Source organism: Struthio camelus, chromosome 2 (assembly GCF_040807025.1).
Source record: "Struthio camelus isolate bStrCam1 chromosome 2, bStrCam1.hap1, whole genome shotgun sequence".
Lineage (NCBI taxonomy): Eukaryota > Metazoa > Chordata > Aves > Struthioniformes > Struthionidae > Struthio > Struthio camelus.
In genome coordinates, this window is record NC_090943.1 from 5687162 (window position 1) to 5714350 (window position 27189).

Genomic DNA, 27189 nt, shown 5'->3' on the forward strand with positions numbered 1-27189 from the left:
TGAGTCCCAGACACACAGAGCCCAGGAGGAAAGAAGGGTGATTGTAGCACTGCAAGCTTTTTTCCTTCCTGCAGCAAAAAAACAATGCTCTCAGCAAGGATCAGACAGAACTAGCCTAATCCTGTCCAACTGGCATCCAGGGCAGCGAGGGCACGATCGGGGACCAAGGTTTCTCAGGAGAACTACAATTCCCAGAAGGCAGTGCGAGTTTGGGACCCTTCCAGCTTCCCACAAATATAGCAGCGCAGAAGAAAGACGCGTCAGGGAGAATTTCCCTTCCTCTCCTTCCCTGCAAGCCTAGGAACACCATCGCGGTTGTGTGAAAACGCATTTTGGCAGCACAAATCAAGAGCATCTTCTCCATCCTCCCCCTGCTCGTTCAACCTTTGCTCTTTGTCTTTGTTTCGCTTCACCCTTCCTCCGGTAGCTCTCACTGCACTGGCCACAGACTTCCTTTAGGTCAGCTCAGCTGCCGTTACAACACAACTTGCAACCCAGTCGCAAACACTGTAGTGCTGCTGACTCCCCAGGAGGAGAGAAATGCCTTCCAGAGATTAATGGCTCACTCAGGTAAGATGCTTCCAGCCAACCTCTTGTCTATTTGTCCAGCTTAGCTGAAATAAAGAAAAGGCAACTCCCTGAGACCTTACTCTGCCCTTGATTCAAACCCTGAGTCTGGGAGATTGCAGAGTTGGGAGTGAAAGCAGGATTTGAAACTGTAGGATCCGGATGCTAAAAAATAAAGGAAGAAAGCAGGGAGGAATTTCTTCTTCTACAATGATCTGTGGTCCTTTTGCCAAAACTCAGAGGGAGTTTAAAAGCTGCCGTGAATTTCCTGGCAGGCAAGTTGTTTCCTCTAAGAGATGGGTCTGAGCACCCAGTGTGCGGAGACAAGCCGTGATACGTTCGCAGCAAACCTGTCACCAGCCTACCCACCTGCGACTGCTTCTGAGAGTGTCACTCAGAAAGCAGCCAGATTTGGCAGAAAGATCCATGGCAGGGAGGCTACCGCTGCAAGCTGCTCAGAGGGTTAATTACCTTCCTCTATACAAATACGCTTTTGAACTTTTCTTTCAAGCCTAGCTGATGTTAAGGCTTTGTTGACTTAAAACCCATTGCTAGTGTCAGCTGTCTGACCCCTGGGAGGTGGTCTCAGTGCTCCTCAGGGTCTCCCCTCTGCTAGCAAACACTAGACCAAGATCCTGCTCCAAGCGTACGTGCTTCATCTCTCCTGACTCAGTAAAGCTTTGCAGGTAGATTTTTTCTCTGTGATTTTTCTGTAACAATATGGCAAGTTTAGCTGGGAGAGCAGCACCACTGTGCTTCAGTGATGGCTCTTACTGGCTTCGGTGGGAATCCAGATGGGTTAGCTGAAGGGGGAACACAAGCAGAACGAGTTCGAAATAGCTTTCCCTATCTTTATCTTCATTTTCCCCTCTGACCCTTGTTATCTGAGGAGTGCATTGCTGTAAATTCTGTGTCATAGCATTATTTAGATATTTAGATAGCTACACAGCTTCTTATTTACAGTTTTCCAAATCACCCATCCCACTAAGAACCACATCTCTCACCCCTGAGCCAGGCACATCCCCATCTTCCCAAACACCTATACCTTAGCGACAGGCTCTCCAGGGACTCAGCTTCTCAGCCACAGCCTCCCCCACAGCCAAGAACCCCAGTGAAGATCTCACTGGCAACCCGTATCATTGCTGACAGCTTGTCCTGTAACTGGTGTTTTTTGGCAGCAGCCTCTTCAGCCATGACAGCCTCCCCAGCCGTGTATATCCTGTGCTGATGGGCACCTTGCACATCCAAATGTTTCTCCTCTCAGTCTTTTAGGCTCCTTCCTCATGGGAATTCACAGCCTTGATAGGAGATGGTGTTTGTGCTGCTCACGTGTCTGATGTGACACAATGTTTTATTAATGGAAAATATGGGTCCCAGACTATTGGTTCAATCTGCTGTGACCAGGACAAAGTTACTTAAGCTTCCCGTGCTTCAGTTCTCCAGCTGCAAAAGGAGGACATCACTGACATGCCATTCCCTGCGCAAGGAGGTCTGACAACACAAAGCCGCACATCCCAGTTTTGCAAGGGGTGCCAAGGTTGTTTTTCTTCTAGGTTTGGAAAATTTTGGCTGCTCCACAGTCACTTCTCAGAAATGGGACTAGTTGCAACAGTCATTGCAAAGTGCATTAACTAATTAGCTTGTTAACTTATAAATCTTCTCAGTAGAAGGACTGTAAAAGCATAGGCAGTTATGCTGAAGGTAAGTCACTGGAGGAGCAACAGTACGGCCAAAACCTCAGTGTCGTTGCAGGTCTGAGTACATTACAGATTCTCCCTGTAGCCAGGAGAAATTAATCTGTTCCAACTCTCTCTGTTGGAGTCCCCCTTAGACTGCGACTTCAAAAGTCTCAGGTTCAGTCTCCCACATAGCAGCCAAGGTGCCACGCAGTGTACTCACACCATGCATGATGCTAGTGGAGAAGAAATAATGCCTTAATTTGCTCTTTGTTTTTTGCAGTCCAACAATCCAAGTTTCCATGATTGCCTGGGAAACTTCTCCAGGAGGGTAGAGAAAGCAGGAGATGGAGTTATAAACATTATGCCTGCAGCTAAGATAAAAGGTGACCGAGAAATGAGGAAGACCAGACACTCCTGGAGCACAGTAGCACCACCTTTTTCCTATGGGGAGTAAAGTGCATCCATTAAAGTACACTTTGATGTGTGACTGCTGAGGGTTTTTATATCCTCCCAGACAGTCCATCCCCATAACACTGTGGCTTTTTCGTACCTGCTGGCTGCTTGGCACCTTCATCATACACTGCTAGGCCCAGGGCACTGCTGTCATGAAGGACTTGGTTAAGCGCATGGTGTTGAAGATGCACTCGTGTCTGGAGTGTGGTAAATCCTTCAGCAAGAAGGGAAACCTGAAGAGACACCAGAGGATCCACACAGCAGAGGAGCTCTTCACTTGTGGGGAGTGTGGGAGGCGCTTCACAACCCGGGGCCACCTCACAACCCACCAGAGCATCCACACAGGAGAGAGGCCCTTCCGCTGCGGGGAGTGCGGGCGCTGCTTCCGCCTGGAGATATGCCTGGCCGCCCACCAGAAGACGCACACCAAGGGTGGGCCCTACCTTTGCGCCCACTGCGGGAAGAGCCTGAGCACTAAGATATACTTCAACATCCACATGCGGACTCACACGGAGAAGAGACCATTTGCCTGCACAGAGTGTGGGAAGAGCTTTGTGAAGAAGGGGACTCTCACTGCACACAAGGAGATCCACAAGCGGGAGAAGCCCTTCAAATGCCCTGATTGCAGCAGGTGCTTCGGGCAAAGTGCCATGCTGCTGGCACACCAGAAGATACACCTCCGCGGGGGGCCCTTCATTTGTACCGAGTGCGGGAAGAGTTTGAGCACCAAGCGGTACTTCAACGTCCACCAGAGGAACCATGTTAAGCAAAAGCCACTTGAGGGACACATCAAAGGTATGCCTCCCCGGATCGTTCAGCTTAAAGAAGAGCCTGACTTGGCCTTCAAATTGGAAGAGAATGTGTTGGAGAACATGTCTTGTGATGGAGATAGAGCTCAGGGGTATAGTATACGCAGAAACTCATCTGATCCAAAGAGCCCTCCTTGGAAAACCCAGATGAAGGAAGAATCAGAACCAGCCATTGAAGGTGAAGTAAACATTACTGCAATAGCCTGCCAAAAACTCTGTATCAAAGAAGAGCCACCAGAAAACCTAGACTATGGAAAGCTCTTTGATCCAAAGATCCCACTGACGGCTTTATGTGGAAGTCAGGTTAAAAAGGAAGGAGATGCTGATATGCAGCATGAGCGGGAAGTCCCCACGGTCGGCAACCAAGTGCTCCAGGTGAAGGAAGAACTACAGGAGAGCACTGAATATGGGATCCACTCTGGGCAGAAGACAAGCCTCAGTGCCATTCAGAGGATCCAAATTAAAGAAGAAGCTGGTGTGGAGGCCAACCACAAGGAAAGCCAGAGCCCAAAGAGGAAGCAGAAGAAATATCATCAGCCTGCTAAAGAAGGGCTGCTGAAGAACCAGCAGAAATCCGAGCCCAAGAAAGGTCCCTCAGCAAAGGGAGTTCACAAAGGTGAACGGATATTCCCTTGTCCTGAGTGCGGGAAGATTTTCAATCAGAAATCAAACCTGACCAGACACCGGAAGATCCACACGAGCGAGGGGCCGTACAAGTGCAGTGAGTGCGGGGAAAGCTTCCGCATGAACAGGAAACTGATCCGACACCAGCGACTCCACGTGAGTGAGCCGTTCAAATGCACTGAGTGTGGGAAGAGCTTCACCCAGCGATCGAATCTGGTTCGGCATCAGAGGATCCATACCAAGGAGGAGCCCTACCAGTGCCCTGAGTGCGAGAAGACCTTCAACCAGAAGGCCAATCTCTTCCGTCACCAAACAATCCACATTCGTATGGGACCTTGCAAATGCACCAAGTGTGGGAAATGCTTCCCCCAGAGGCGGCACCTCATTAAACACCAGCTGCTCCACTCTCGAGGTGGGGCCTACAAGTGTGGGGTGTGTGGGAAACGCTATCGGCTGAAGAAGTACCTGAGAAGGCATCAGAAAATCCACATGCGGGAAGGAACTGCCCCCTACATGAAATGGGGGGACGCCACAAGGGGCAGTAGCAGTCCCCACCACGCCGAACAGAGAGTGCTGGTCCCTGCGAAGAGCGAAGATGAGAGTTGATCTGTCCTGGCCCCCGTGCCTGGAGGAAAGTCCTTTGGAGAAGGGGGATGGGAGCAAACTCTGCTGGCCTTACATGTGCAGAACTTCTGATGGGATTTAACCTGAGTGAGGTAGCAGGTGCAGAGCACTGCTGGAAACCAGTCTTCTGCCACTGTTTTCTGAGGATCACCTGCAGGGTATCTTTTGTTCAGAGAGCTCTTGAAGATGGAGGGATCCTGGTAAAAAGATGCCTGTCTCTCTAAAGCATGTGGAAGGTGTGGTTACCAAAATTGTCTTGTGTGGGCAAAATGTAGTCAAGAGGACTGGAAAGTATCTATTTTGATTATATCACAGTGTTTCTGAGAAAGCTGGAGAGAGCCTATCCCATCTAGGAGAGGGTTTAAAGTAAGGGCCCCCTCTCTTCTTCCCCCCTCCTGTAGCTGTAATTCACACCTTGCTCTCACTAAGCTAACAGACCTGAATTGCAAGTCAACCTGGTAATACAGATTTGGGAGAAATAGCTGCCAGCCAGTGGGCCCAGGGCTCTAAGCCTTGAATGCCCCAGACCAGGCTCCCAAATTGGTTTAAGCCAAGTCCCTAAAAGTAAGTTATGCAAAATCAATGACTGTTTTCCAAAGCTAGCCAAGAAGCCAGCAGATTATATTCTGCCTTGTACGCCTACAGCCCCACTGCCTGGGTGCAAATGAGAATGGCTTTTCTTAGCATCAAGGAGTTTCACATCTCTCATGTCTCAGGGACTGCCTTTGCCACCATGAGTCCCAACGTCATCAGTGACTTCACCAGTTTGGAGTAACGACTGAACACTGGTGCGATTCTCAACTACCTGCTCTACTTGCCTTTTACTGTGAAGCTGGGTTTTGACTTTACTGGGCATTATTTATGGAATTCAAAACAAGCAACGGGAATAGCTGAAAAGAGCTTCAGGCTTTATGGACTAGACCAGAAGACCAGAAACTCTTTTCCTGCTGAGATGTTTTCCCATTCTCTTGCTGGTGTGAAGGGGACTGTGCAGCTCCTCAAAAGCGTGGACAGTTCAATGGTCTTTATTGCTCACTGCTAATGTTTTTGTTTGAGTGTTCCCTGGTAAGAGGGATCTTTATGTCTTGAAAGTCTCTGGTGAAGCAGAGCTGTGGAGGGAGTCCGGGATCTCCTGAGTTACTCTCAAAGACTTCTCTGCAACATTGCTATGTAACCATCAGAACATTGCAGAACAAAGCCAGATATTAGGGTTCTGCATGTTTCTGTAATATGTAGAATACAAGAGACAAGGGGAGAAGCATGGTGAAACAGGGGATCTGCCTCTCTGCTTTGTACAGAAAAGGAAACCCCATCCCCATGCCCCAAGGCACACATGGCCTACTTCTGCCAGGGCATGTTCAAAATGTGTCCTCTTGGAGGCATCTGAAAGTCACAGACATGGCTTTGGGCAACTACCTGCTGTGACACTTCAGACCTGAACTTCTTTGCACCGTCTACTCTGGAGCAGGCAAGTTATCTCTGCAGGCAGGGAAAGTGAGGCATGAAGCGAGAGGAGAGAACAGGACAAATTATACTTAAGCTTTGCCTTTACCAACAGCATGGGCACAATTATGTTGAGCAGTTTTGTTGTGATAACTCAAGCCTAATGCTGAGGACGACTGCCAAAGCCTAAAAGCACAGTAATTTTGGTGTTTAGACTCCCTTAGCTTTCAAAATAGTCTGTATGTAACAGGCAGCTCCACAAGGTGATTTCAAATGCCAAAGCAAGCTCTGAGTCAACCTCTGAAGGAGCCTATCTCTGTCCAAGGTCTATCCAAGCCCTTACCTATGAACCTTAGCCAAATTGATTGATATGAAACCCCCTGTCAAATCCCTCTGGCCAGGTGGAGACTCATCTCTGAGGAGGAGAAGGCAGATATACAAGGGAAAATAACAACTTTAGGACATGGTAGGGGAGCTCCAAGGGATATCCTTGTTAGAAGAATGGGTTTGGGCAAAATATGGTGGTTAGGTGCTTTACTGCAAGGTTAGTAAACTGTCTTCCTCTGGAGAAATATGTCTGAGCCCAGCCAGAAAAGCAAAACAACCTCTACTGGGCTTGCTGAGGGGTAGAGGTACAACAGAGCCCTTCAGTGGGAAGAATGTAATCATCAGATGGATGGGATTTGTTTCCTTTGTGTTAGCCTAGTTTAGTGCAATTGAGGTTTTTACCAGGAAGAGGTAGTGGTATCAGAGGTCTGCCAGTTGTATTATTGTTTACTTTCACATAGACAGGACAGTGAGTCAGTGAGTTAGTAGCTTTCCTGCACATCATTGGACGTTGCACCATTGACCATTGACTATGGTCTGTGTGGGTATCCCAGCTTCTGGGGAAAATCAGGGCTGAGCTCAATAAAGTAAGTATTTAAAGAACAAAAGTAGAGCGTCTTTTCTGTTGTTTTTTTTTTTTTTTCCTTTCATCTGTTATCACTGAGAGAACCTCATTACTTTCTACCTGGAATGCAACAGGTAAATAATGTCAGAATGAGATGCATATTATATGCAGCAGCAACCAGATGCACCTGGTTGGTGAAGAGCCCTCTTGGCTTTCCTGACTGTATTGACCAGCTCTCCACTGACTTTGCTACATATAGACTGTGGGGCTCCATTCAGTGGCATTCAGTACCATGCAAAGATACCTAAGGTATCTGCACAGGGCTGGCAGATATTGGCACAGGCCTTACGGGAGACCTTGGCCTTTGTGGATGAGCAACTGCAGGCCAGGTCAGACACCTTAGGGTGTTTCAAATGAAAGTGGACCCCATGGTGTGGGAAACTGAACCGAACCTCTAAACGGAGGTGTCTATCTGTGAGCTGAACTCCACGCTCAGTGTCCCATCCCTGGGAGCACAATGCTTGAAGTAGGAAGAGGGTCTTCCTATTAACATCCTCTCTTGAGTACTGCCAGGATCTGCCAGGCAGTGGAACATCACACTGCGGCTTCCTCAAACAACCCTCCAAAGATATGATTCGCAGGCAGATCAGGCTGCCAAGCCTGGTGTCTGCTGATGATGGTCATGTTGATGATCATGACCCTGCTTCCTGAGGGAAGGAGAACTGAACAATGCCAAATCCTCACTCTCCCTTGTAGCAAAATAATCTTCATCCCCTTCTCCCTAAATCCTTTAAAATGGCTCCCAGATGATAATCTAAATTATTGCCTCATTCTCCACTGCATGGATTTTATGCAGAAAACGACAGCTCTGAGCAGCCTCAGTTATCCAGTGAAAATGATGACCAAAAGGTCTGATTTTGCCTTCAGGTCTCTACAGAAAATTCCTTGTGGTCAGGCTGAAACCAGCGGAGTTAAATCAAAATAAAAGCAGTGCTAATGGAGAGAGCTCCAAGCCCTGCTGACTTTTAAAAAGAAACTTTCCAGTGTTGCACAGTGGGTCAGATAGGCCTTGTTATCCCATTGTCATATTTCTAGCCATGCAGGATGTTTCTGCAGATTTTAGGAGGAATTTGGCTGTGGGACATTTCAGATAATCACTGAGTCATTAACTATCTCTGAATATCAGCTTAACATCATTTCTGGTTCAAGCATTCAGGATGGCCTTGCTGAAGGAGAGGGGGAGACAGGCTGTGTAATGGAGCACTTGTGCAAGAGTCTGTATTTTGTGCTAGTGATGGAAAGCATGGAGCTGATTGGTGCTCAGCCTGTTATTGTATGGTGGGAATGACAGGGTGCTTGGGGCCAGAGCAAACATCTGCTTGGACATAAGTGCCGTGGGATGTTTACTTGCCCTTTGAGAACATGACGGTTCCCGTGAGAACCTACTTGAGAATCCCAGGCTTCAGGGAGCTTGGTGTCCCCATGGATGGGGAATGAAGCACAGGAAAAGACCAGGGTGAAACTTGGTGAGATAAGAGACAGCAACAGGAGACACAGCATCATATACTCCCACAGACCCTTTGTCTGCTCACTTTCAGCTAGCAGCTTCTGTGGAGGATGAGTATTTACCTCCTGTCACCTTAGCCACCTCTCATCCCACCCAGGAGCAGTGTGGCACCACGGGATACTACCAGCAAGGGTCCAGGTGAGTGATGGGTGATCAAGCTGAACTGCCACATCAGCAAGGCTCAGCCACTGCCTCCACCTCCTGACCCTGCCTCAAAAGGGGTTTCACGTGCTGGAACAAAGCAAATGAGAGATCATCACTGAAGGAACATGTACAATATGTGCTCCTGACTAGTTCCACCTACATGTTTTCTGAATCAGGTCATTGAAAGATCTATGATCTTCTTTCCTAGTGCCAGTGTTAGCCTGAAAATAACAAAGAATAAGAGTGGCTCCTGAGATCGGGCTGGGTGAGGGGGAAAACGCTGGCCTAATCAAGCAGGAGACAACTACAACCCATTGCTATCCTCTGTAAAAGGACTGCCACTCCAAGCAGGGCATTGCAGAGACCTGCTGCTTGCTCCTTTTTCTGCCCCAAACTGATTTCTGTCTCTTTCACTTCTGTCTGGTCTCTTCCCTGGGGAGCTGCTGTTTCAAACACAACAACTTCCTCCAAGTCAACAGAGCACGCTGAAGACAGCAAACTGAAGGCAGAGGTAGGAAGCAGAGATGTGGAGTTCCTTCCCTGTCAAGTCACAGGTTTTCTCACGGAATCACAGAATCACAGAATGGCTGAGGTTGGAAGGGACCTCTGGAGATCATCTAGTCCAATCCCAGCAGGGTCCTCTAGAGCACGTTGCACAGGATTGGGTCCAGGCACATTTTGAATATCTCCAGCAAAGGAGACTCCACAACCTCCCTGGGCAACCTGTGCCAGTGCTCTGTCACCCTCACAGTCAAGAAGTTTTTCCTCAGCTTCAGACGGAACTTCCTGTGGTTCAGTTTGTGCCTGTTGCCTCTTGTCCTATCACTGGGCAACACTGAGAAGAGTCTGGCCTCATCCTCTTGACAACCTACCTCCCTTCAGATACTTGTACACATTGATGAGATCATCTCTCAGTCTTCTCTTCTCCAGGCTGAACAGGCCCAGCTCTCACAGCCTTTCCTCAGAGGAGAGAAGCTCCAGTCCCCTCATCATCTTTGTAGCCCTCCGCTGGACTCTCTCCTGGAGCGCCATGTCTCTCTTGTCCTGGGGAGCCCAGAAGTGGACACAGTACTGCAGGTGAGGCCTCCCCAGGGCTGAGTAGAGGGGCAGGATCACCTCCCTCGACCTGCTGCCAACACTCTTGCCTAATCTTGCCCAGGATCCCATTGGCCTTCTTGGCCACAAGGGCACATTGTTGGCTCAGGGTTAACTTGTTGTCCACCAGGAGTTTTTCTTGGTTAATCTTTGCATTAGAAGGAGTCAAACCTATCCTAAAACAAAATGAGTCATTCTAGGGTGAAAGTAAAAGATATTCAAAGGATTTTTTTAGGCTTTTTGTTTGTTTTCTAGGGAAAGAAGTAGAATAAAAAATTTTATTTAAGTTTACCTGGAACACACTCTTGGTTTAGACAGTAGATCAGACATGACCACATATTCATACAGGTCTACTTGAAACAAAAGACTCTTGAGACTTCCTAACTGCTGAATCAAAATGCATGAATAAATAAGGAAGATAAGTGCTTTGGATGGAAATACTAATGTGCATGTTCCTGAGAGTGTAACAAGAAGAGAAAGGATAGTGGCTATGACCAGGAATGCTGCATTCCTGTGGTTGCCTGTAACCAGAATAGAGGTCAGAACTGAAACAGGCGGTAGCACAAGCAGTCTCTCCCCTTGCCCTCCTCCCCGTCCCAAACCCTTTTAAATGGACAAAAAGTGTTGTAACTTGTAAGTAAACTGAAGCAGAGGCAGGGGCAGGGACAGAGAGGATATATGACTCTCTAGAAGTCAAACGATAATTCCATGCCAGAGTTCAGAGCTGAACCCAGGAGGCCTGATGTCTAGCTCTGTTTGGCACTTTCTACAGCAAGGCCCAGTTCCTACTCTTCATTCTACCTAGGGCAGTTCCAAAGCTTCCTCCAAAAACGATAGCTCTGAATATGCTTTTTCTCCAGCTTTGGCACTGAGGTCCAATTTCATGCCTTGACCAGCAAGTTACAGTGTGGTGTTTTGAAAAATGTAGAAGCATCATGAAGGGGATGCTAAAAATGAGAACCACACCAGGAATTGAAATGAAGAAGGAGAAGTGAGAGCTGCCTCCTCACTGATTACATCTCTGTGAAGCTGAATAAAGCTAAGAATAAATAAATACTGGCTGAAAATATGGGTAGCAACTCATTCCTTGCCAGCAAAGCACCCAGCTCTGCACATCAGCCTCATCTCCTAATAACAGCCAGGGGCCAAGAATGTGGCTGCATAGCCTCCCCAGACGCTCCAGACACACACTCATGTCAATACATCCCACATGGGAAAAAGAAGGAGGAGAGCACAACCCACCAGCAAAGCCTGTGGGGCACGCACGAAGGAAAATTAAAAAAAAAACCTTGTGTTGTGAGGAGCTACCCTCTACCAAGTCCTGAAGACACCCAGGCACATCAGTATGGTACATGTGGAAAGAGCTTCTTGAAGAAGAACAATCTCATGGCCCACCAAGAAAGGTCCAGAGGCATCCACAGGAGTGGAAGGAGATGCAATGGGAGGATTTGAAGCCCACTAGAGGCCCCAGTGCCCAGAGAGACCCAACAAGACCAAGGGGACGCCAACAGCATCACTTGCAAGGAACAAGACAAGTAAGGCTAAGGGTGTTGTATCCCTTGGTCAGGGAGATCCATGCCTTATGATACCCTTGCTGTGGTGTACCATGTGGTCTTATAGGTGCCCCTACAAGAGTAGGCTAAAAAGCTGCTCTGAAAGGTGGCCCAGGGTGCTCATCTCTACAAGAGGCTGTGCCTTCTCCTCTCCATAGTCACCTTGTGGGTGACCAGAGGGTAGCCAGAGTGAACACAGACATATAGGTCACATAAGGTCCCTGTTGGCAGCCAAAGCCACAGGGGTGGTGAAAACTAGTATATATAGGGTATAAACACCCTGCCTCTCTTCAGATCTTGAGACATGCTTCCAATTTTCCTAAATTCTGCCCCCACCCCCTGCTGCCAAAAGAGAGAGAAAAAGTTCCTTGAGATGCAATCCAGAGGATCTGACTACTGTTTTAACCTCTGAATAAGCTTCTGGAGAAACACATCCCTCTCCAGGGACCCAAAGGGAACCTGAGGGCTCAGCCTGGGCTCTCCAGCTTGGAGCTTCATCACCTCTGGGCCTCTTCTAGTCCATAGGTGGAGATAGGCACCATTGTGGGGCACTTCTGAACTGAAAGGGAGTGACTGTCCAGCAAAGCGGGCAGGAGACCTGCATGGATGAGCAAGGAACTCCTGGCAAAACTCCAACAGAAGAAGGAAGTGTACAGAATGTGGAAAAGGGGACAGGCCACTTGGGAGGAATACAGGGACATTGTCAGAGCGTGCAGGGATGCGACAAGGAAGGCTAAGGCCCAGTTGGAACTAAATCTGGCAAGGGATGTCAAGGACAACAAGAAGGCCTTCTTCAAATACATCAATAGCAAAAGGAAGACTAGGGAAAATGTGGGCCCGCTGCTGAATGGGGCAGGTGCCCTGGTGACAAAAGATACAGAGAAGGCAGAGTTATTGAATGCTGCCTTTGTTTCAGTCTTCACTGCTAAGGCCAGTCCTCAGGAATTCCAGACCTTGGAGACAAGAGAGGAAGGCTGGAGAAAGGAAGACTCTCCCTTGGTGGAGGAGGATCAGGTTAGAGATCTTTTGTCTAAACTTGACATCCATAAATCCATGGGCCCCGATGGGATGCACCCACGAGTGCTGAGGGAGCTGGCGGATGTTATCGCTAGGCCACTCTCCATCATCTTGGAAAGGTCCTGGAGATCAGGAGAGGTGCCTGAGGACTGGAAGAAAGCCAATGTCACCCCAGTCTTCCAAAAGGGCAAGAAGGAGGAGCCAGGAAACTACAGGCCTGTCAGCCTCACCTCCATCCCTGGAAAGGTGATGGAACAGCTCCTCCTGAAGGTCATCACTAAGCATCTGGAGGACAAGAAGGTGATCAGGAGTAGTCAGCATGGATTCACCAAAGGGAAATCATGCTTGACCAATCTGATAGCCTTCTCTGATGGGATGCCTGGCTGGGGAGATGAGGGGAGAGCAGTGGATGTGGTCTCCCTGGACTTGAGCAAGGCTTTGGACACTGTCTCCCATCACATCCTCCTAGGTAAGCTCAGGAAGTGTGGGCTAGACGAGTGGACGGTGAGGTGGCTTGAGAACTGGCTGGATGGCCGAGCTCAGAGGGTTGTGGTGAATGGCGCAGAGTCAAGTTGGAGGCCTGTGGCTAGTGGTGTCCCCCAGGGCTCAGTCCTGGGTCCAGTCTTGTTCAATATATTCATCAATGACCTGGAGGAAGGGACAGAGTGCACCCTCAGCAAGTTTGCTGATGATACTAAACTGGGGGGAGTGGCTGACACACCAGAAGGCTGTGCTGCCATTCAGAGGGACCTGGACAGGCTGGAGAGGTGGGCGGAGAGGAACCTCCTGAAGTTCAACAAAGGCAAGTGCAAGGTCCTGCACCTAGGCAGGAATAATCCCATGCACCAGTACAGGCTGGTAGAGGGGTTGACCTGCTGGAAAGTAGCTCTGCCGAGAAGGACCTGGGAGTGCTGGTGGACAACAAGTTAAACATGAGCCAGCAGTGTGCCCTTGTGGCCAAGAAGGCCAACGGTCTCCTGGGGTGCATTAGGCAGAGTGTTGCCAGCAGGTGGAGGGAGGTGATCCTGCCCCTCTACTCAGCCCTGGGGAGGCCTCACCTGGAGTACTGTGTCCAGTTCTGGGCTCCCCAGTACAAGAGAGATGTGGCACTCCTGGAGAGAGTCCAGCGGAGGACTACCAAGAGGATTAGAGGGCTGGAGCATCTCTCCTCTGAAGAAAGATTGCAAGAGCTGGGCCTGTTCAGCCTGGAGAAGAGAAGATTGAGAGGGGATCTCATCAACGTGTACAAGTATCTGAAGGGGGAGTGTCAAGAGGATGAGGCCAGCCTCTTCTCCGTGGTGCCCAGCAACAGGACAAGAGGCAATGGGCAGAAACTGAACCACAGGAAGTTCCATCTGAACCTGAGAAAAAACTTCTTCACTGTGAGGGTGACAGAGCATTGGAACAGGTTGCCCAGAGAGGTGGTGGAGTCTCCTTCGCTGGAGATATTCAAAAGCCGTCTGGATGTGATCCTGGGCAATATGCTCTAGGTGACCCTGCTTGAGCAGGGAGGTTGGACTAGATGATCTCCAGAGGTCCCTTCCAACCTAAACGATTCTGTGATTCTGTGATTCTGTGACTGACCGGACACGCATTGTTAGGCAAACCCCAGGTGACCAGGCAGACTGAAGAACCCTTTGCCATGTACAACAGGGACCAGGCTGCCCATCAAGCCCTGCACAGTACTGAGCACAGAGACCAGCAATTTACACTGGCCAAGCGTAACAAAAAAATCCTACCCTTGCCCAGGACCCAGTTGACTTAGTTAGGCCCACCTGTATTTTTACTGTTACATTTTGTTTTTCTTGTGTTGTAATAAAAACCAAGAGCACCTTGATCTGTACCTTATTTTCTGTGATAAAGTTCACAAAGTTTGGAAGAAAGCTGTTCCCAGATCAAAGCCAGCTACGGTGTACCCAGCCCTTGCCCCTTGTGTCTGTCCCCCCAGCAAAGTAGCTGTGTCCTTGCTGCCCAGTTGCATGGTAGGTAGCCCTTAACCCTCCTTTGCTCTTCCATCCCATCCCAGGGTGTCTTCACCTGGCCCAGACCATCTATAACATATGCTTGGTAAAAAGCATTAGAAATCTGACTGTATCCATAAAAACATCTTTGAAAATCCTGGGGTTTTCTTGGATCTGATTTAAGCCACTAGCACTGGGGCCTAGAAGTCTATATAAATTTCTGATCTACCCCTGATTATTTAGGCTGGATTAAGCAAAAATTCTGTGCTCTGATACAGGGAACAGTTTATACTCACCAGTAACTCAAACATCTGTCCCTGTTTTGGCTGCCGGTGGCCTGTACAGTTGAACTCACAGAAGAAGACTCAGCTGGAAAAGCTCTTAAAGGATTTTTTCCCCCCCAGGGTGCTTTCCACCAAGTCATCCAGCTAAACTGACTCATCCTGCTACTACACTCACTTGGTCCCATGCAAGGGAGCACATGCACAGGCAGCGGCAGAAAGTGGCAGGGAGCAGGACTTCACCTCCTGCTAAACCAGCCTAACAGTGGCATGAAGCCTCATCCACTCACAGAGGGAGCAAAGATGTCTACAAACCTGATCCTCACCAGGAAAATTTGTCAGTCAAGTGACTGGATATCACACCCCTAAGGACAAGAGAGGTGATCTGCTGGCCGAGGCATTAGATCACCAACACCAGAAACTTTCTCCTTTGCCTGAGGCTTCCCTTTTGACTAGTCAAGTGGTTTAATCAGCCCATGTCACCTCACTTCCTTAACTGAAAAAATAAAAGAGAACACAAAACCATTTACTTTGCCCTGATTTTTGTCTATCTATCTATCTTCTCTATTTTGTAACTGGAAGAATAGAAACAAAGAGAATGTGTTACGCATATTCATGGTCACTCACAAGGTCAGCTGTGAGCCAGGAATATGACATGGGGCGACCCAGAAGGTCCAATTTCCTACCCAAAGAAGCAAGAAAAAATGGAACTTTTTTTTCCACATTTTCAAAAATGGGACAATTCTTTCTGATGTATTAAGTCTCTGTAAAGGCCAGAAATAAGACAGTTCTGGTAAGAGAACCCAATTTTAGAGATGGAGATACTGAGGAAAAACTTTAGATCATGTAAAATCCCACAGGCAACCTATATCAGATGCACACCCTCATCCTTCCCTTCTGATCCCCCATGTTGTGCTTTGAAACAGTTGTGGACTCATTTCGTCTGAATAACATCAGAAGTTTTTTGGTTTGGCTTCTAAGTGATCCCTGAGAGTACATACTCAAAATCAGAAAACATGAAGAGCACAAAACATGCTACTACCCACACACAGTGAACTCCCTTTTTACAGTAATTTTCCATAAAAAACATATTTTTTAAAATAGAAGTCCTAATTCTGGAAATGCATCCCCTAAAACACTTTAACTGTACTACTTGAGGTACTTTCTGCAAAGCGCTAGTGACGAACAGCCAAACAACTTAGCTGTGTCCATATGAGTAAATTAAACAAAGTGAGGACAGTTCTCTGGCCCTGAGGGCACTGGCCTGGCTTGTGTCCATATGCTAAACTCCATGTAGAGTGGCCTCATCCAGCCTGCGCATGGAGACTCATTCTCGGCCCCAGCCAGGTCTGGACATTGTCTTAGGCTAAATGTGTTAGGTAACAACCAAGAGTTGGGGCAATCGTGCATGCTCCAGTGCCCAGGAACATAAGCAGTCACCTCGTTTGCTTCAGAGACATGACTTTGGTTTTTCCATCGCCCAGATGAGCAATGCCCAGCAGCCCCCAAATGCTCCAGGACCTGTGATATGACCCATACTGGCAGGGGTAAACATTTACTGTGGGCCTCTGCAGGCATCGGTGCTCCTGGTCATAACCAGGACCCAGTCTAGTCAAGCTCGCTAACTGCTACAAAACGTCCAGCAGCAAGCAGTCCAAGCCTCCCCAGGAGCTGGACACTCTCAGTAAGACTCATAGCCACTTTGAGGAAACAATTTCCTTGGACTAACTGGCTGGAGACCCCTCCACTGCGTCTAGCAGAGGGTGCAGATCTGGGCTCCACCACCACTCACCAAATGTCCCCTTCAGGTTATCTCATTTAATTTCCCATTTGCAAAGTGCTTTGAGATCTACACACAAAAAGGGCCATAGAAGAAGTGGATACGATCGTTTTCCCTGCTCACACAGCTCTAGTGGAGTTGGCACAAGCAGAGGGTAAAAGGACCCCACCACCGAGGGCTAAGAGATACTCTTTCAGTGGAGACTTCTAATGCAAAGCAGTGCAGTTCAATCACCTAAAAATAGTAATTAAAAAGGAGAACTAATGTAAAACAAAAGCTATTTCCAGCCCACTGCAGCATGAGCACAACATTTCCCTAAAACGATACCCAGCCACCAGAAGAAGGCAATCAACAAAGCAAAAGGGCGAGCAAGCATCCCTGCTGAGGACTACAGTTCCCAGGAGCCTGCAGCCCAGGCAGCATGTGTGCGAGAACCAGGATCTGGGCAGCCAAGCAGAGCTACCTGCAGGGATGTAAACGCTGGTGAGGGATCCCCGTGCCTATGCCCAGGAGGTTTTTGGGCAGCTATTTCCTACTCCCAAGCCACTTCCTTCCCTGACCCAGCTTCTCTTTCTCGGTCTCTCCTCCCCCTGTAGCTTTTACATCACTGACACAGACTTCCTGTGAGTCAGCACCAAGCGGACGTTGGAGAAGTAAGTGGAAGAAGATGAGCTCAAAGTAGGTAGAAATAAGAAAATTTGGCCAATGACACTTGGACACTTTCAGAGCTGTGATTGCTGAGGGAGATGGGAGACAGGTCAGTACATAGCTGAGCTGGGCTGTCGGGGGCCAGCATGGGGAGGCTCAGGGCTTAACTCCTCTGTGGCATTTGCATGTGTCCTGCAGGAAATGGCTGGAAGTTTAGGTCGCTGTTGTGAAACTGAGAGTGTTTGGAAAGATTGGCTTTCGGTGAGCAATCTTTCCTATCTGGAAAAATCTCCTTGGTTGTCTTTCTCAGGCTGAATCCTGCCTGATAGATTTTGTACGCTCCCCTGGCTGGAGGTGACCTCTGAAGTTAAGAGGTACAGCTGACCCTGCTCAGCCCGGGAGCACAAAACACAGGGGCACTGAAATTGCTAAATGCAGGGAATAAAAGCAGCAGTAGAAGCACAGGAAGGGGTGTTGGTCCTTGAAAATTTGCCGTAAAAACAATGCTTCTGGAACATCTGTCCTGCCCAGCAAGTGTCTGCAGGAGTGATGGAGGCACAGGCAGGAATGGGTTAATTACTCCAGCCTCTGCCTTGCAAGGAGGGTGTGTGTGTGTGTGTATATGTGTGGGTTTTTCCTGATGAAAGGCAGTGGAGCAACACCTGGAGTGCTGAGAACGGTGCTCACATCAATGTGTTTCACAAATGACGTCCAGGCAGCTCGGCTGACATGCAGCCACCTCTGAGGTGGAAGGGAGAAACAGCCAACTGCATAAAACAGCTCGGAGGTGGTGGGGGGAGTTTGCCTGGGGCCATCTCTAGGCTTGGAAAAGTGTCTCAGGAATCCTGGGTCTTCACAGAAAGTAAAGCAGCTTCCATTTCTCAGTCTAACTGAAGGTCCCTGAGGGAACAACATGCACAGCATCCATTATTTCTCCTGGTACCTTTGCCAGGGAGTGCTGGGAGTGCAGTGCTGGGGTGCCTGGCAGGTTGCTAGAGGTGTTACAAATGCCCTGGCAGCCAGGCAGGGTAGCCAGATTAGGGCCCTCTTTGCCCAGCCAAGGGATAGAGCAAGTGCTTCTCAGGACCCCTTGTCACTTCAGGATACTCAGGAGTCAAGGAGCACGGGGAGGCCAGGATTTTGGCCCCAGAGACCAGCTGGCCCAGGCCACCACCAGGGACCCCTTCTCATGAACTTCCCCCAGGTGAGTTCCTGGGGTTGTAAGTGCTGGGTTCTCCAGGTTCCCCTCTTTGGTTCACCTATGAGGAAGATCTATGGCAAATGGGGCTGTTCTCCACCTCGTGTGTTAGTGTCCTGGGCTTTTCACAAGGGTAGGTCACTAAAGGTGATGGTGTTGCTGTGCCTTTCATGGATCAGATGTGAGAGCCCAAAAACTGAAGGGTGCACTAGGGCAAAGTTGGTCTTTTGGCAACTCTCCGCAGGACGAGGGAAAGGTGGAGAAGGAGTTGGCTCCTTGCTGTCCTCCCCAGATACTGACAGGAGGTCTCTGTCCCTTCAGGCATCCTCCCAGCAGCCTTGCACACGCTCTAGAGTCTGCCCCAGCGTTGCACTGGGAAGTGAGGATGTCGGTGCGAGTTTCACTTCTCCCTCCAGCCTGTCCGGCTGCAGCTGTGACCCAGATGCTGCTGTCCCCTTGCCGAGGTGGACGTGACATCCCTGAGCGGTTTAATTCCCCTTTACCTCTTTGCTGGGTCAGGGCAGAGGATGAGGCCCCTCTGCAGAGTGATTGAGAGGGGTCAAGAGAGGAGCTAAGTAGCAGGATGGCAACAAAGGCAGGAACTCAGGCAGAGTTTAGCCTGTTTGGACAGAGCACAAACTATCTCGAGAAATGCATAGGCACACAGCAAGGGAAGTAAACCACAAGGGAGAGGCACAGCCAGACGAGCCTCAGATCATACTTGGGCAGTTTGGTTTCACAGCTGTGAGATTTCACTGCTGCCTGGGGGCCATAAAGCATGACGTGACGTGTCCCAGAGACAAGAAGCTGTTTGCTTGTCCCAAAAGTTTCCCCTTGCAGAGCTGGGGGAAGCCCCGTCTCTGCTTGCACACTAAACGAGACGTAGCTGATCGTAACAGCCGGTCTCAGCTTGGGACATGTCTGGCTCCATCTGAGTCTTGGGCTGCTGGAGTCGTCCTGGCTCAGTGCTGGGCTTTGCACACCACCAGGGACAAGCTGGTGTATACTGGGCACGGGCGGTTAGATGGCAGTGCAGCACTGCCTCCCATCCGCTCTGAAGATGGGTCTGGAGGTGGCCCTCAAAGAGCTGTATTTAGCTCTGGAAACGCTGGTGATCACGTGTCAGTCAGTGCTGGATATGATCCTCAGCCATTACCAGCTCCTTGTAGAAAACGAGCAGTGCTAAAGTGGTGTCATGTTCTGTTCAGAGATCAGCTTGGTAGGAACAGGCACCAAAACCCCAACTTCTTGTAATGAGGACTTGGAGATGTGGAGAAACTCCAGCCTGTGCCAGGCAATTCCAGCAATCTCCTTCTATCCCCTATTAGATTTTACAATCTCTTGGCCTTTGGTTTTACTATAATTAACCAAGTTTGGCTGGGGTTTTATTTATACTTTTCTTCTTCGCATGACACCTTACCACAGTAAATGTGGTTTGATTTTTTTTTTCCTGTTAACCTTGACAATAGCATCTGCCTTGCTCTCTTTTCAGGTTCGGGCCTCAAGAAGGGAAACGCAGACTTTCCTCTGAAGAAGAGTAAGGAAAACTAGCACTGGCGCTTCCCCACAGACACCAGCTCCGAGGAGCCCTAGCAGATAGAGGAAGCTGGAGGCAATGGGCAGGAATACCTGCAGCGAGCCATCTCCTAACAAACACTGCCTGGGCCATGGCCTCTGAGGAATGGAATGATGGAGCAGCCAGCCACGATGGCTCTGGAGCTCTTGGAGGTAGAGGATCTTCTCATCCAACCCCAGGAGAAGCTGTATGCTCGTACGATTTGTGGGGACAGTTTTACCCACAAGGCTGTCCACCAGAAATCCCACAAGGAGGAGATGGAGGCTGAAGAGTATGAGAAGGAGGGAAACACTGACCCAGTTGGGAAGCTGCAGGACCAAGAGGCCAATGGATCCAGAGAGGAGGTCAGCAGGGAAGGTCAGAGAGATCACAGGGAAGGTCAGAGAGATCAGAGGGATCCTGAGAGGAAGGAGAAGCCCCATGCCTGCACTGAGTGTGAGAAGAGCTTCAAGATGAAGGTGGACCTCACCAAGCACCTCCGGACTCACACGGGTGAGAGGCCATTCCCCTGCACTGAATGCAGCAAGAGGTTCATCACCAAATCACAGCTCAAGGAGCACCAGAGGATCCACACAGGGGAGCGGCCGTATAAGTGTCCAGACTGCGGGAAGAGCTTCACCCAGAAGTCGCAGCTCATTGTGCACCAGCGGATACACACCGGTGAGAAGCCCTACCAGTGCATCAGCTGCCAGAAGAGCTTCGTGGACAAGTCACAACTGGTGGCTCACCACCGGATCCACACAGGCGACCGCCCCTTCAAGTGTGGGGTGTGTGGCCGCGGCTTCCGGCAGAAGATCACCCTCATCAAGCACCAGCGGGTCCACAGTGCTGAGGGGGATCAGCGGGATGCCGCCAGGGTCGCTGTGGCCGAATCCACACTGGCAGGAGAGAAGATCTTCTGCTGCAGCACCTGCGGGAAGGAGTTCAAGAAGAAGTCAGTGCTGGTGACCCACCAGAGGATCCACACCGGAGAGGAGCCCTACCTCTGCGCTGCATGCGGGCAGCGCTTCCGCCAGAAGATCCACCTTGCCCGCCATCAGCGGACCCACCAGCGGCCCGTGGCCCACGTCTGCGGGACCTGTGGGGACCAGTTCGGCAGCAAGGGGGAGATGCTGCGGCACCACCAGGGCCGCCACCCCCACCAGGCCCCCCACACGTGCTCCGCCTGTGGGAAGTGCTTCAGCCAGAAGGTCGGGCTCATGGCCCACCGACGCGTCCATGAGCGGGGGCCAGGAGCTGTCGGTGGGGGCAGCAAGCCCCTCAGGGTGGCCCACACCTGCGGGCAGTGCGGCAAGACCTTCGCCAAGAAGGGCAACCTGGCCAACCATCAGCAGGCCCATGCGGAGGGCCGGGGCCACTGCTGTGGGGCCTGCGGCAAGAGCTTTACCCGGCGGGGGGAGCTGGCGAAGCACCAGCGCGTCCACACTGGGGAGAAGCCCTACGGGTGCGGGCAGTGCAGCAAGCGCTTCGCCCAGCGCACCCAGCTGGTCGCCCACCAGCGCATCCACACCGGCGAGCGACCCTACCCCTGCAGAGACTGCGGCAAGCGCTTCGGTGACAAGTCCCGCCTTGCCGTCCACCGCCGCATCCACACTGGCGAGCGCCCCTTCCCCTGTGCCACCTGTGGCAAGGGTTTCCGCCAGAAGGTCGCCCTGGTCAAGCACTGCCGCATCCATGAGCGGGGCCAGGATGAGGCCGATGGCGAGGGTGAGGGGCGGCAGAGCCCAGCTGGACCCCAGCGGCGGCTCCCCAGCAGTGAGCGGCCATTCGCCTGCGGCGAGTGTGGGAAAGGCTTTGCCCAGAAGGCCCAGCTGGCCGTCCACCGCCGCATCCACACCGGCGAGCGCCCCTTCCCCTGTGCCGACTGCCCCAAGGCCTTCAGTGACAAGTCCCGCCTGGTGGTCCACCGCCGCACCCACACTGGCGAACGCCCCTTCCCCTGCTCCGCCTGTGGCCGGGCCTTCACCCAGAAGGTGGCCCTCACCACACACCAGCGGGTCCACACGCGGGAGCACCGGCTCCCACTGGCACCCAGCCCCCCAGGCGAGGAGTGGCCCTTCCCCTGCGCCATCTGCGGGAGAGGTTTCCGCAAGGAGATTGCCCTCATCACCCACCAGCGTGTCCACACGAAGTACGAGCCCAACCGCTGTGGCAAGTGTGGCCAGGTCTTCCCTGATCGGGCCCAGCTCCGACTCCACCAGCCCTCCCACGCTGAGGACCGGCCCTTCAAGTGCGCCACGTGTGGGAAGGATTTCAAGAGGAAGGAGATCTTGGTCACCCACCAGCGGGTCCATACGGGAGAGGTGCCCTTCCAGTGTCCCCAATGTGGCAAAAGCTTCTCCCAGAAGGCCAACCTTATGAAGCACCAGCTCACTCACACCCGCAGGGGCCCATTCATCTGCTCCGAGTGCGGGCAAAGCTACACCACCATCGGCCACTTCAGGAGGCACCAGAGGAACCACCTAAAGTTGCAAAGCCCTCCCAGTGAGGGAGAGGAGCCCCCCAAGGACCTGACAACCAGCCACGTGCCAACGGAGCCTGCAGGTGGCCACAGTGGCCCCATCGTTGTGGTGAAGACAGAGGTTGACTCTGATGACTATCAAGTCCTGCAGGTCCCCTGATGGAGGGAATCAGGGTGCATGATGGAGAAAAGTTTGCACCTGCTCCTTTGGGGACAGGGATGCTGCATCCCCCCCCTGCCTACAACTCCATGCCCCACGGGCACTGCTCCCCTGGGAGCAACCATGACATCTCATGGCATTCGGAGGGAGTCAGGAATGAAAACGCGTGCTAGGATTTGGTCTTCAGCATTTAGAGAAACCCTGAATCAAGCCTCAATCAAAACAGGCTTAAAAATGTAAGAATTGGGTATGGGGAGGTATAAACATGTATTCTGGCTTCTTTTTGATTTTTGATTTAAGAGTCACCTTTTCAAGGTTTTTTTTTTTTTTTTAAACTAACAGGAGGGCTGAGAAGCTCAATTTTTAAAGCAAGAAAATGAAATCTGTGATTTCAGATCTATTCACCTGACTCCAAGAGCTGGAGCACTGAAAAACAAAACACCAAATATTGAGAGACTTGCCATCTCTGACTTCCTGGCAGGAATCAGAGCAGATCAGTGTTGTATCTAGGCCTCCAGCTGCAGACACCGGCACCACAAGACAGCAGTCACCCCACCATCCTACGGGCACATGTTCGCTGCAGGGCAGCCTGGACGTCCGCTGCCATGGGAGAATTGCACCGAGCTATAAAGGAGGACATCATTACCCTGAGGAGGACTCAGGGATGGGGGGACCCTGCTGGCACCTGGGGAATTCACACTGAAGTCATTTAATGCTCCTCATGGAGGGCAAACACCCACCCAATGTGGGCCAAATTGCAGACCCAGAGCCTCAGAGTAAGCACCGGCGCAAAGCTGATGAAGGGTTTATTTCAAACTGTTGCTGTCCCAAGGAACCTGCTTTAAAATAAACTCATGCATGGCTTGATTGCGAGTGGTAATCCTGGGGCACATTTATACAGCCACAGTTTTAGAGCAGCGTTCAGGAGGTTCCTGGACCTGTTTCTTATACCGGTCGAATATTCTTGGTTGCTATGACATAATGTGGCTCCTAAACCTGGCAAAATGCTGAGGAAATTCAGTGCAAGCCAGTTCGGCTCCTTAGCAGCTGCAGGACATGGCTAACATCACCGAGGGGCACCACCAGCTCTGGGCATCCCACAGTCCTGCTGCAGCATCCGCCAGTCGGTGCACTGAGGTGGAGGATGAAAACGAGACCATATACCGCTGTCCTCTGCATCTCACACTTACAGCCTCGACCACAGTGTGGCACCAGCAAATGGTGTTTAATTGCTCTTTCCCAGTGAGGTCACAGCCTCCCTGGTGGGGTTGTCATGCAGCGCCGCCTGTCCCGCCGTTCCCCATGCCCCTCTGAAATACTCCCTCCTTAGCACCCAGGCTTTGCCTTCGAGGCCGAGGCAAGGAGGCACAGCATCGTACCTGCACATATGTAGGTGCTGATTTGCACATGCCTTTGGAGCTCAGGAAGTTGCTTCACCCCCCTTAAAATTACCCAGGAATTTGCGGGATCAGGTTTTAAATCCCCATTGCTCTGGGGCGATTGCTCCTGCTGGATTCAGTGCGCACTTTGTGCTCCATCCCCCACCGTAGCCCCTGCTACTAGAGGCCCCATCCGTTAAATTAATATCCTTCCATTAACTACGGCAAAGAGCTCTGTTGCCATGAGGCAATGACAGGAGCTGCAAAAGTCTCAAAATGCCACCGGCTGGCTTGCAAAAACTGGGCTGGTCTGTCTTCAAACCCTGCACAGTAATCTGACGAGTCAAATGGATGGTTATACAAAATTAAAGGTCATTTTCCTTTTGGTCTTTTTTCCTCAGTAAATTTCTTCTGATTTCAGAAATGTCCTTCAAGATTTTTTGCTTTTAATCAGCTTTTTTCTGCATTGGCATCACTGATGGTAAATTCATCAGCCCTAAGTAAGTAGCCTGAAAACAGACCGTGATAACGGTATACTAACTGCTACATGAAAAGCAGAGAATCCACTCGTTCACTGAAAAGCAGGCCGTGGTGGAAGATTGCCGTTTCCTGAAAGCTTCATATCCTTTCAGGCTTGCGTTTTTTGTGTGCAAAATGTACTTGCTCCAGTAATCTTTGCACAGCTCTGCTCTGTTTCTGCAAGCTGCGGGGATGCTGAGCTAGTGTGTAGGCTCAGTCCCTGGTACCTAGTTACCATTCCTTGTCCCTTACTTGGGGATTTCCCCTCTGGAGTTGGATGGCAGCAAGGAATAAATTATCCAGCCAGCCTTTTCTTTCCTAACTGGTCCTAATTTCTTTAACTCGCATTATGGCTTGCTAATAATCCTACTGTGTATAAATGAATTTGATTTGTGGATGACTTGAAATCGGGTATGTATATCACGTGGCAAAACTTCTGCCCCTGATTAAGTGAGTGGTTTTCCAATGAGGGGGATTATGAGTGATGAGCAGCAGACGAAGCTACTAGAGCACAGATACAAGAAGAAAAGACTTTGCCTACACATCCTTCAAATAAAACTCCAGGAAGACAAATAATAGAGCCTGAACATGGCCCATTTAGACTACCCTTTGGGAAAGAGAAGAACTGTATTTGAGTTCGGATTAAGCAATTTTCCATTAACTGTCTAGAAAGGTTTGACTTCAATGAGGTGAATGCAGATGAATTCTTAATCTAACAGACTTTCAGTCTCACCTGCAAATGTTCCTAACATCAAGAATATATAACAGTTTTGGAATATATACATTTGCGTATCAGTGGCTGTGGGTCCACAGTGCTCTGCAGACAGCTGAGTCTGGCTTTATCTCATCTAAATACATTTACAACATAGATGTAAACGTCTGAGCCAGTCACCCCAGGCTCCGTTTAAAGTCAAAGAAGAGAAACAGGGACCTGGCGAGAGTGATTTATCTACCCTAGTTTAGACATCCACTCTGGGATGAGAGTCCTAGGCTTTATTGACCATACTGGGTTGATGTCTGCTGGCTCCAAAGGAAAGCTGGGGTGGACGGGCTAAGAGGAGACACCTGCCTTTGGTTCATGTGGTTATTAGTCCACATGAGCCAATCTGTGTGGGGAAAGAGCAGCAGCTGTGGGGATACCAGAAGGTGACAATGTCAAACTCTGCTGATAGTGATGGCTTTGCTTGGTCGACCTAACACCACACAAGGAGAGCGGTGCCTCAAGGTGCGTTGGCTCCCACTATGACCCAGGTCCCATCTGCCCAATAATGGCCATTGGCTTCTTGGGGGACGAAGCTGGTTCAGACATGGCATGTTTGTGGAAAGGCCAGTATAAGTCACACAGAGGGAGAGATTTGTTTCCCATGCATATTTCTTAAAACTCTGCTTGTATTTATTGCTAGACAGAAGGTATCCCTGCAGGAGATGGAGGAACTCGCGAGAGGTGCACGCACCCACTTTAAAATGTTAACATATGATCCAACGTTCTTATTTGCCTTTTTTCTCTAGATTCTTTTTTACAAAGCAAAATAAATGTAAGTTTTTTAATTTATCCTTGTCCTTCTTTTTTCAAATCACATACCAGCATACCTTTCCTGTATAGGATCCTCCAGTATGATATCCACCTCTTTCCCCTAGATTTTTTTTCCTATTTTCCATGCTTTGCAGATGATTTGCCTCTCTTTTTCTAATAAAAAGAATAAAAAGAAGAAATTATGGGGTGCACTCACTGCAGAAGTGTTCTGGCAGTGTCGAGCCTGGTTATCACAGCAGCATTGCGAAGTGCCACGTCTGGGATTCAGCTTTGCAGGTTAAAACACTGATGTTTAGGTATGCCCTTGTGATCTCGGTGGCTGAGCTCCTGCGACAGTTGGTAGTGATCCAGTGCTCAGCTGAGTTGTCCACACATGGACATCAAGTGCTTGAAGCAGGATCTTTGCGTTCAAGTCTGCTCTTACGTATCATGGTGCAAATCAGCCTGAAAAACTCAATATTAGTTATAATGCGAGTAAAACAAAGTGAGAGCTATGACAGATGATAAATCTTGTCTCTGTTTCCGGGTGTCTGGTGCATCTTGGCTCTCTCCTCCTCAGATTGTTATTTTTGTAAATGATCATGATTTTACAAGCAGACCGTCATCAATGGGGAGAAGGAGTGGCAGGACAGGAAAATGAAGAAGGGGCTTTTCTCGATAGCATTTCATTAGTGTCATAATAGGCTCTCCATCTCCAAGGTCTGGTGCAAGGATGCAAGGACTCCTAGGAACGTGTTAGATCAGGTTGAACTCACATGTTGCATCGTAAGTGTCTTAAAACCGCACTTCTCTGTGCCAGCCCAGTGTTGTGGTTCCTGGGACATGACTGTGTTCTGGCTATGTTACAAGGTGACCCTTTTTAAGAAGCGGGAGGTGGATGTGATGGAAAAGATGCTAAATGTTTATTTAATTCTCTCTCATGCAATGACCTAAGACACTGGTCCCCAGGCTTGCCTGTTCCCTTCCTATGGCTTGCCACAGATCTTCATTTAGCTAAAGCGGTGCTGGGAAATGCTCTGTGGTTTGTGACAGCGCGTGGGCCAGATGTTCGAGGACCTCTCTGAACTAGATCCAGGTCACAGGCCACGGTGATTCAATGGGGCATTTCAGTCTAACGTCTCTAAGACATTTTTGGTGCTCTCCTGCCCAACCAGGTGAACTTCTGGATTGTTTGGCCTCCACTTCCACCAATCCCCATTTTTGTTCTGCACCAAATAATCAGTTA

At 49.9% G+C, this 27189-nt stretch overlaps 1 protein-coding gene across 1 annotated transcript; it reads left to right on the top strand.

The window, feature by feature from the left end:
- The first annotated feature begins 242 nt into the window (after nucleotides 1–242).
- LOC104140438 (zinc finger protein 850-like) lies at nucleotides 243–25982 on the top strand. Its single transcript, XM_068934604.1, has 5 exons — nucleotides 243–570; nucleotides 2527–4733; nucleotides 7948–8000; nucleotides 8690–8796; nucleotides 19991–25982. Exons 2-5 carry the CDS (start codon nucleotides 2852–2854, stop codon nucleotides 22530–22532), a joined length of 4584 nt encoding a protein of 1527 aa, XP_068790705.1. The 5' UTR covers nucleotides 243–570; nucleotides 2527–2851; the 3' UTR covers nucleotides 22533–25982.
- Nucleotides 25983–27189: the final 1207 nt, after the last annotated feature.

Excerpts from the sequence above, each read along its gene's own strand:
- LOC104140438 (XM_068934604.1), top strand. The coding sequence starts at position 2,852 with ATGAAGGACTTGGTTAAGCGCATGGTGTTGAAGATGCACTCGTGTCTG. Across the intron at positions 4,734-7,947 it reads TGCGAAGAGCGAAGATGAGA|AAAACGACAGCTCTGAGCAG; the intron begins GTTGATCTGTCC and ends GATTTTATGCAG. Across the intron at positions 8,797-19,990 it reads TACTACCAGCAAGGGTCCAG|ACTGCCTGGGCCATGGCCTC; the intron begins GTGAGTGATGGG and ends CTCCTAACAAAC.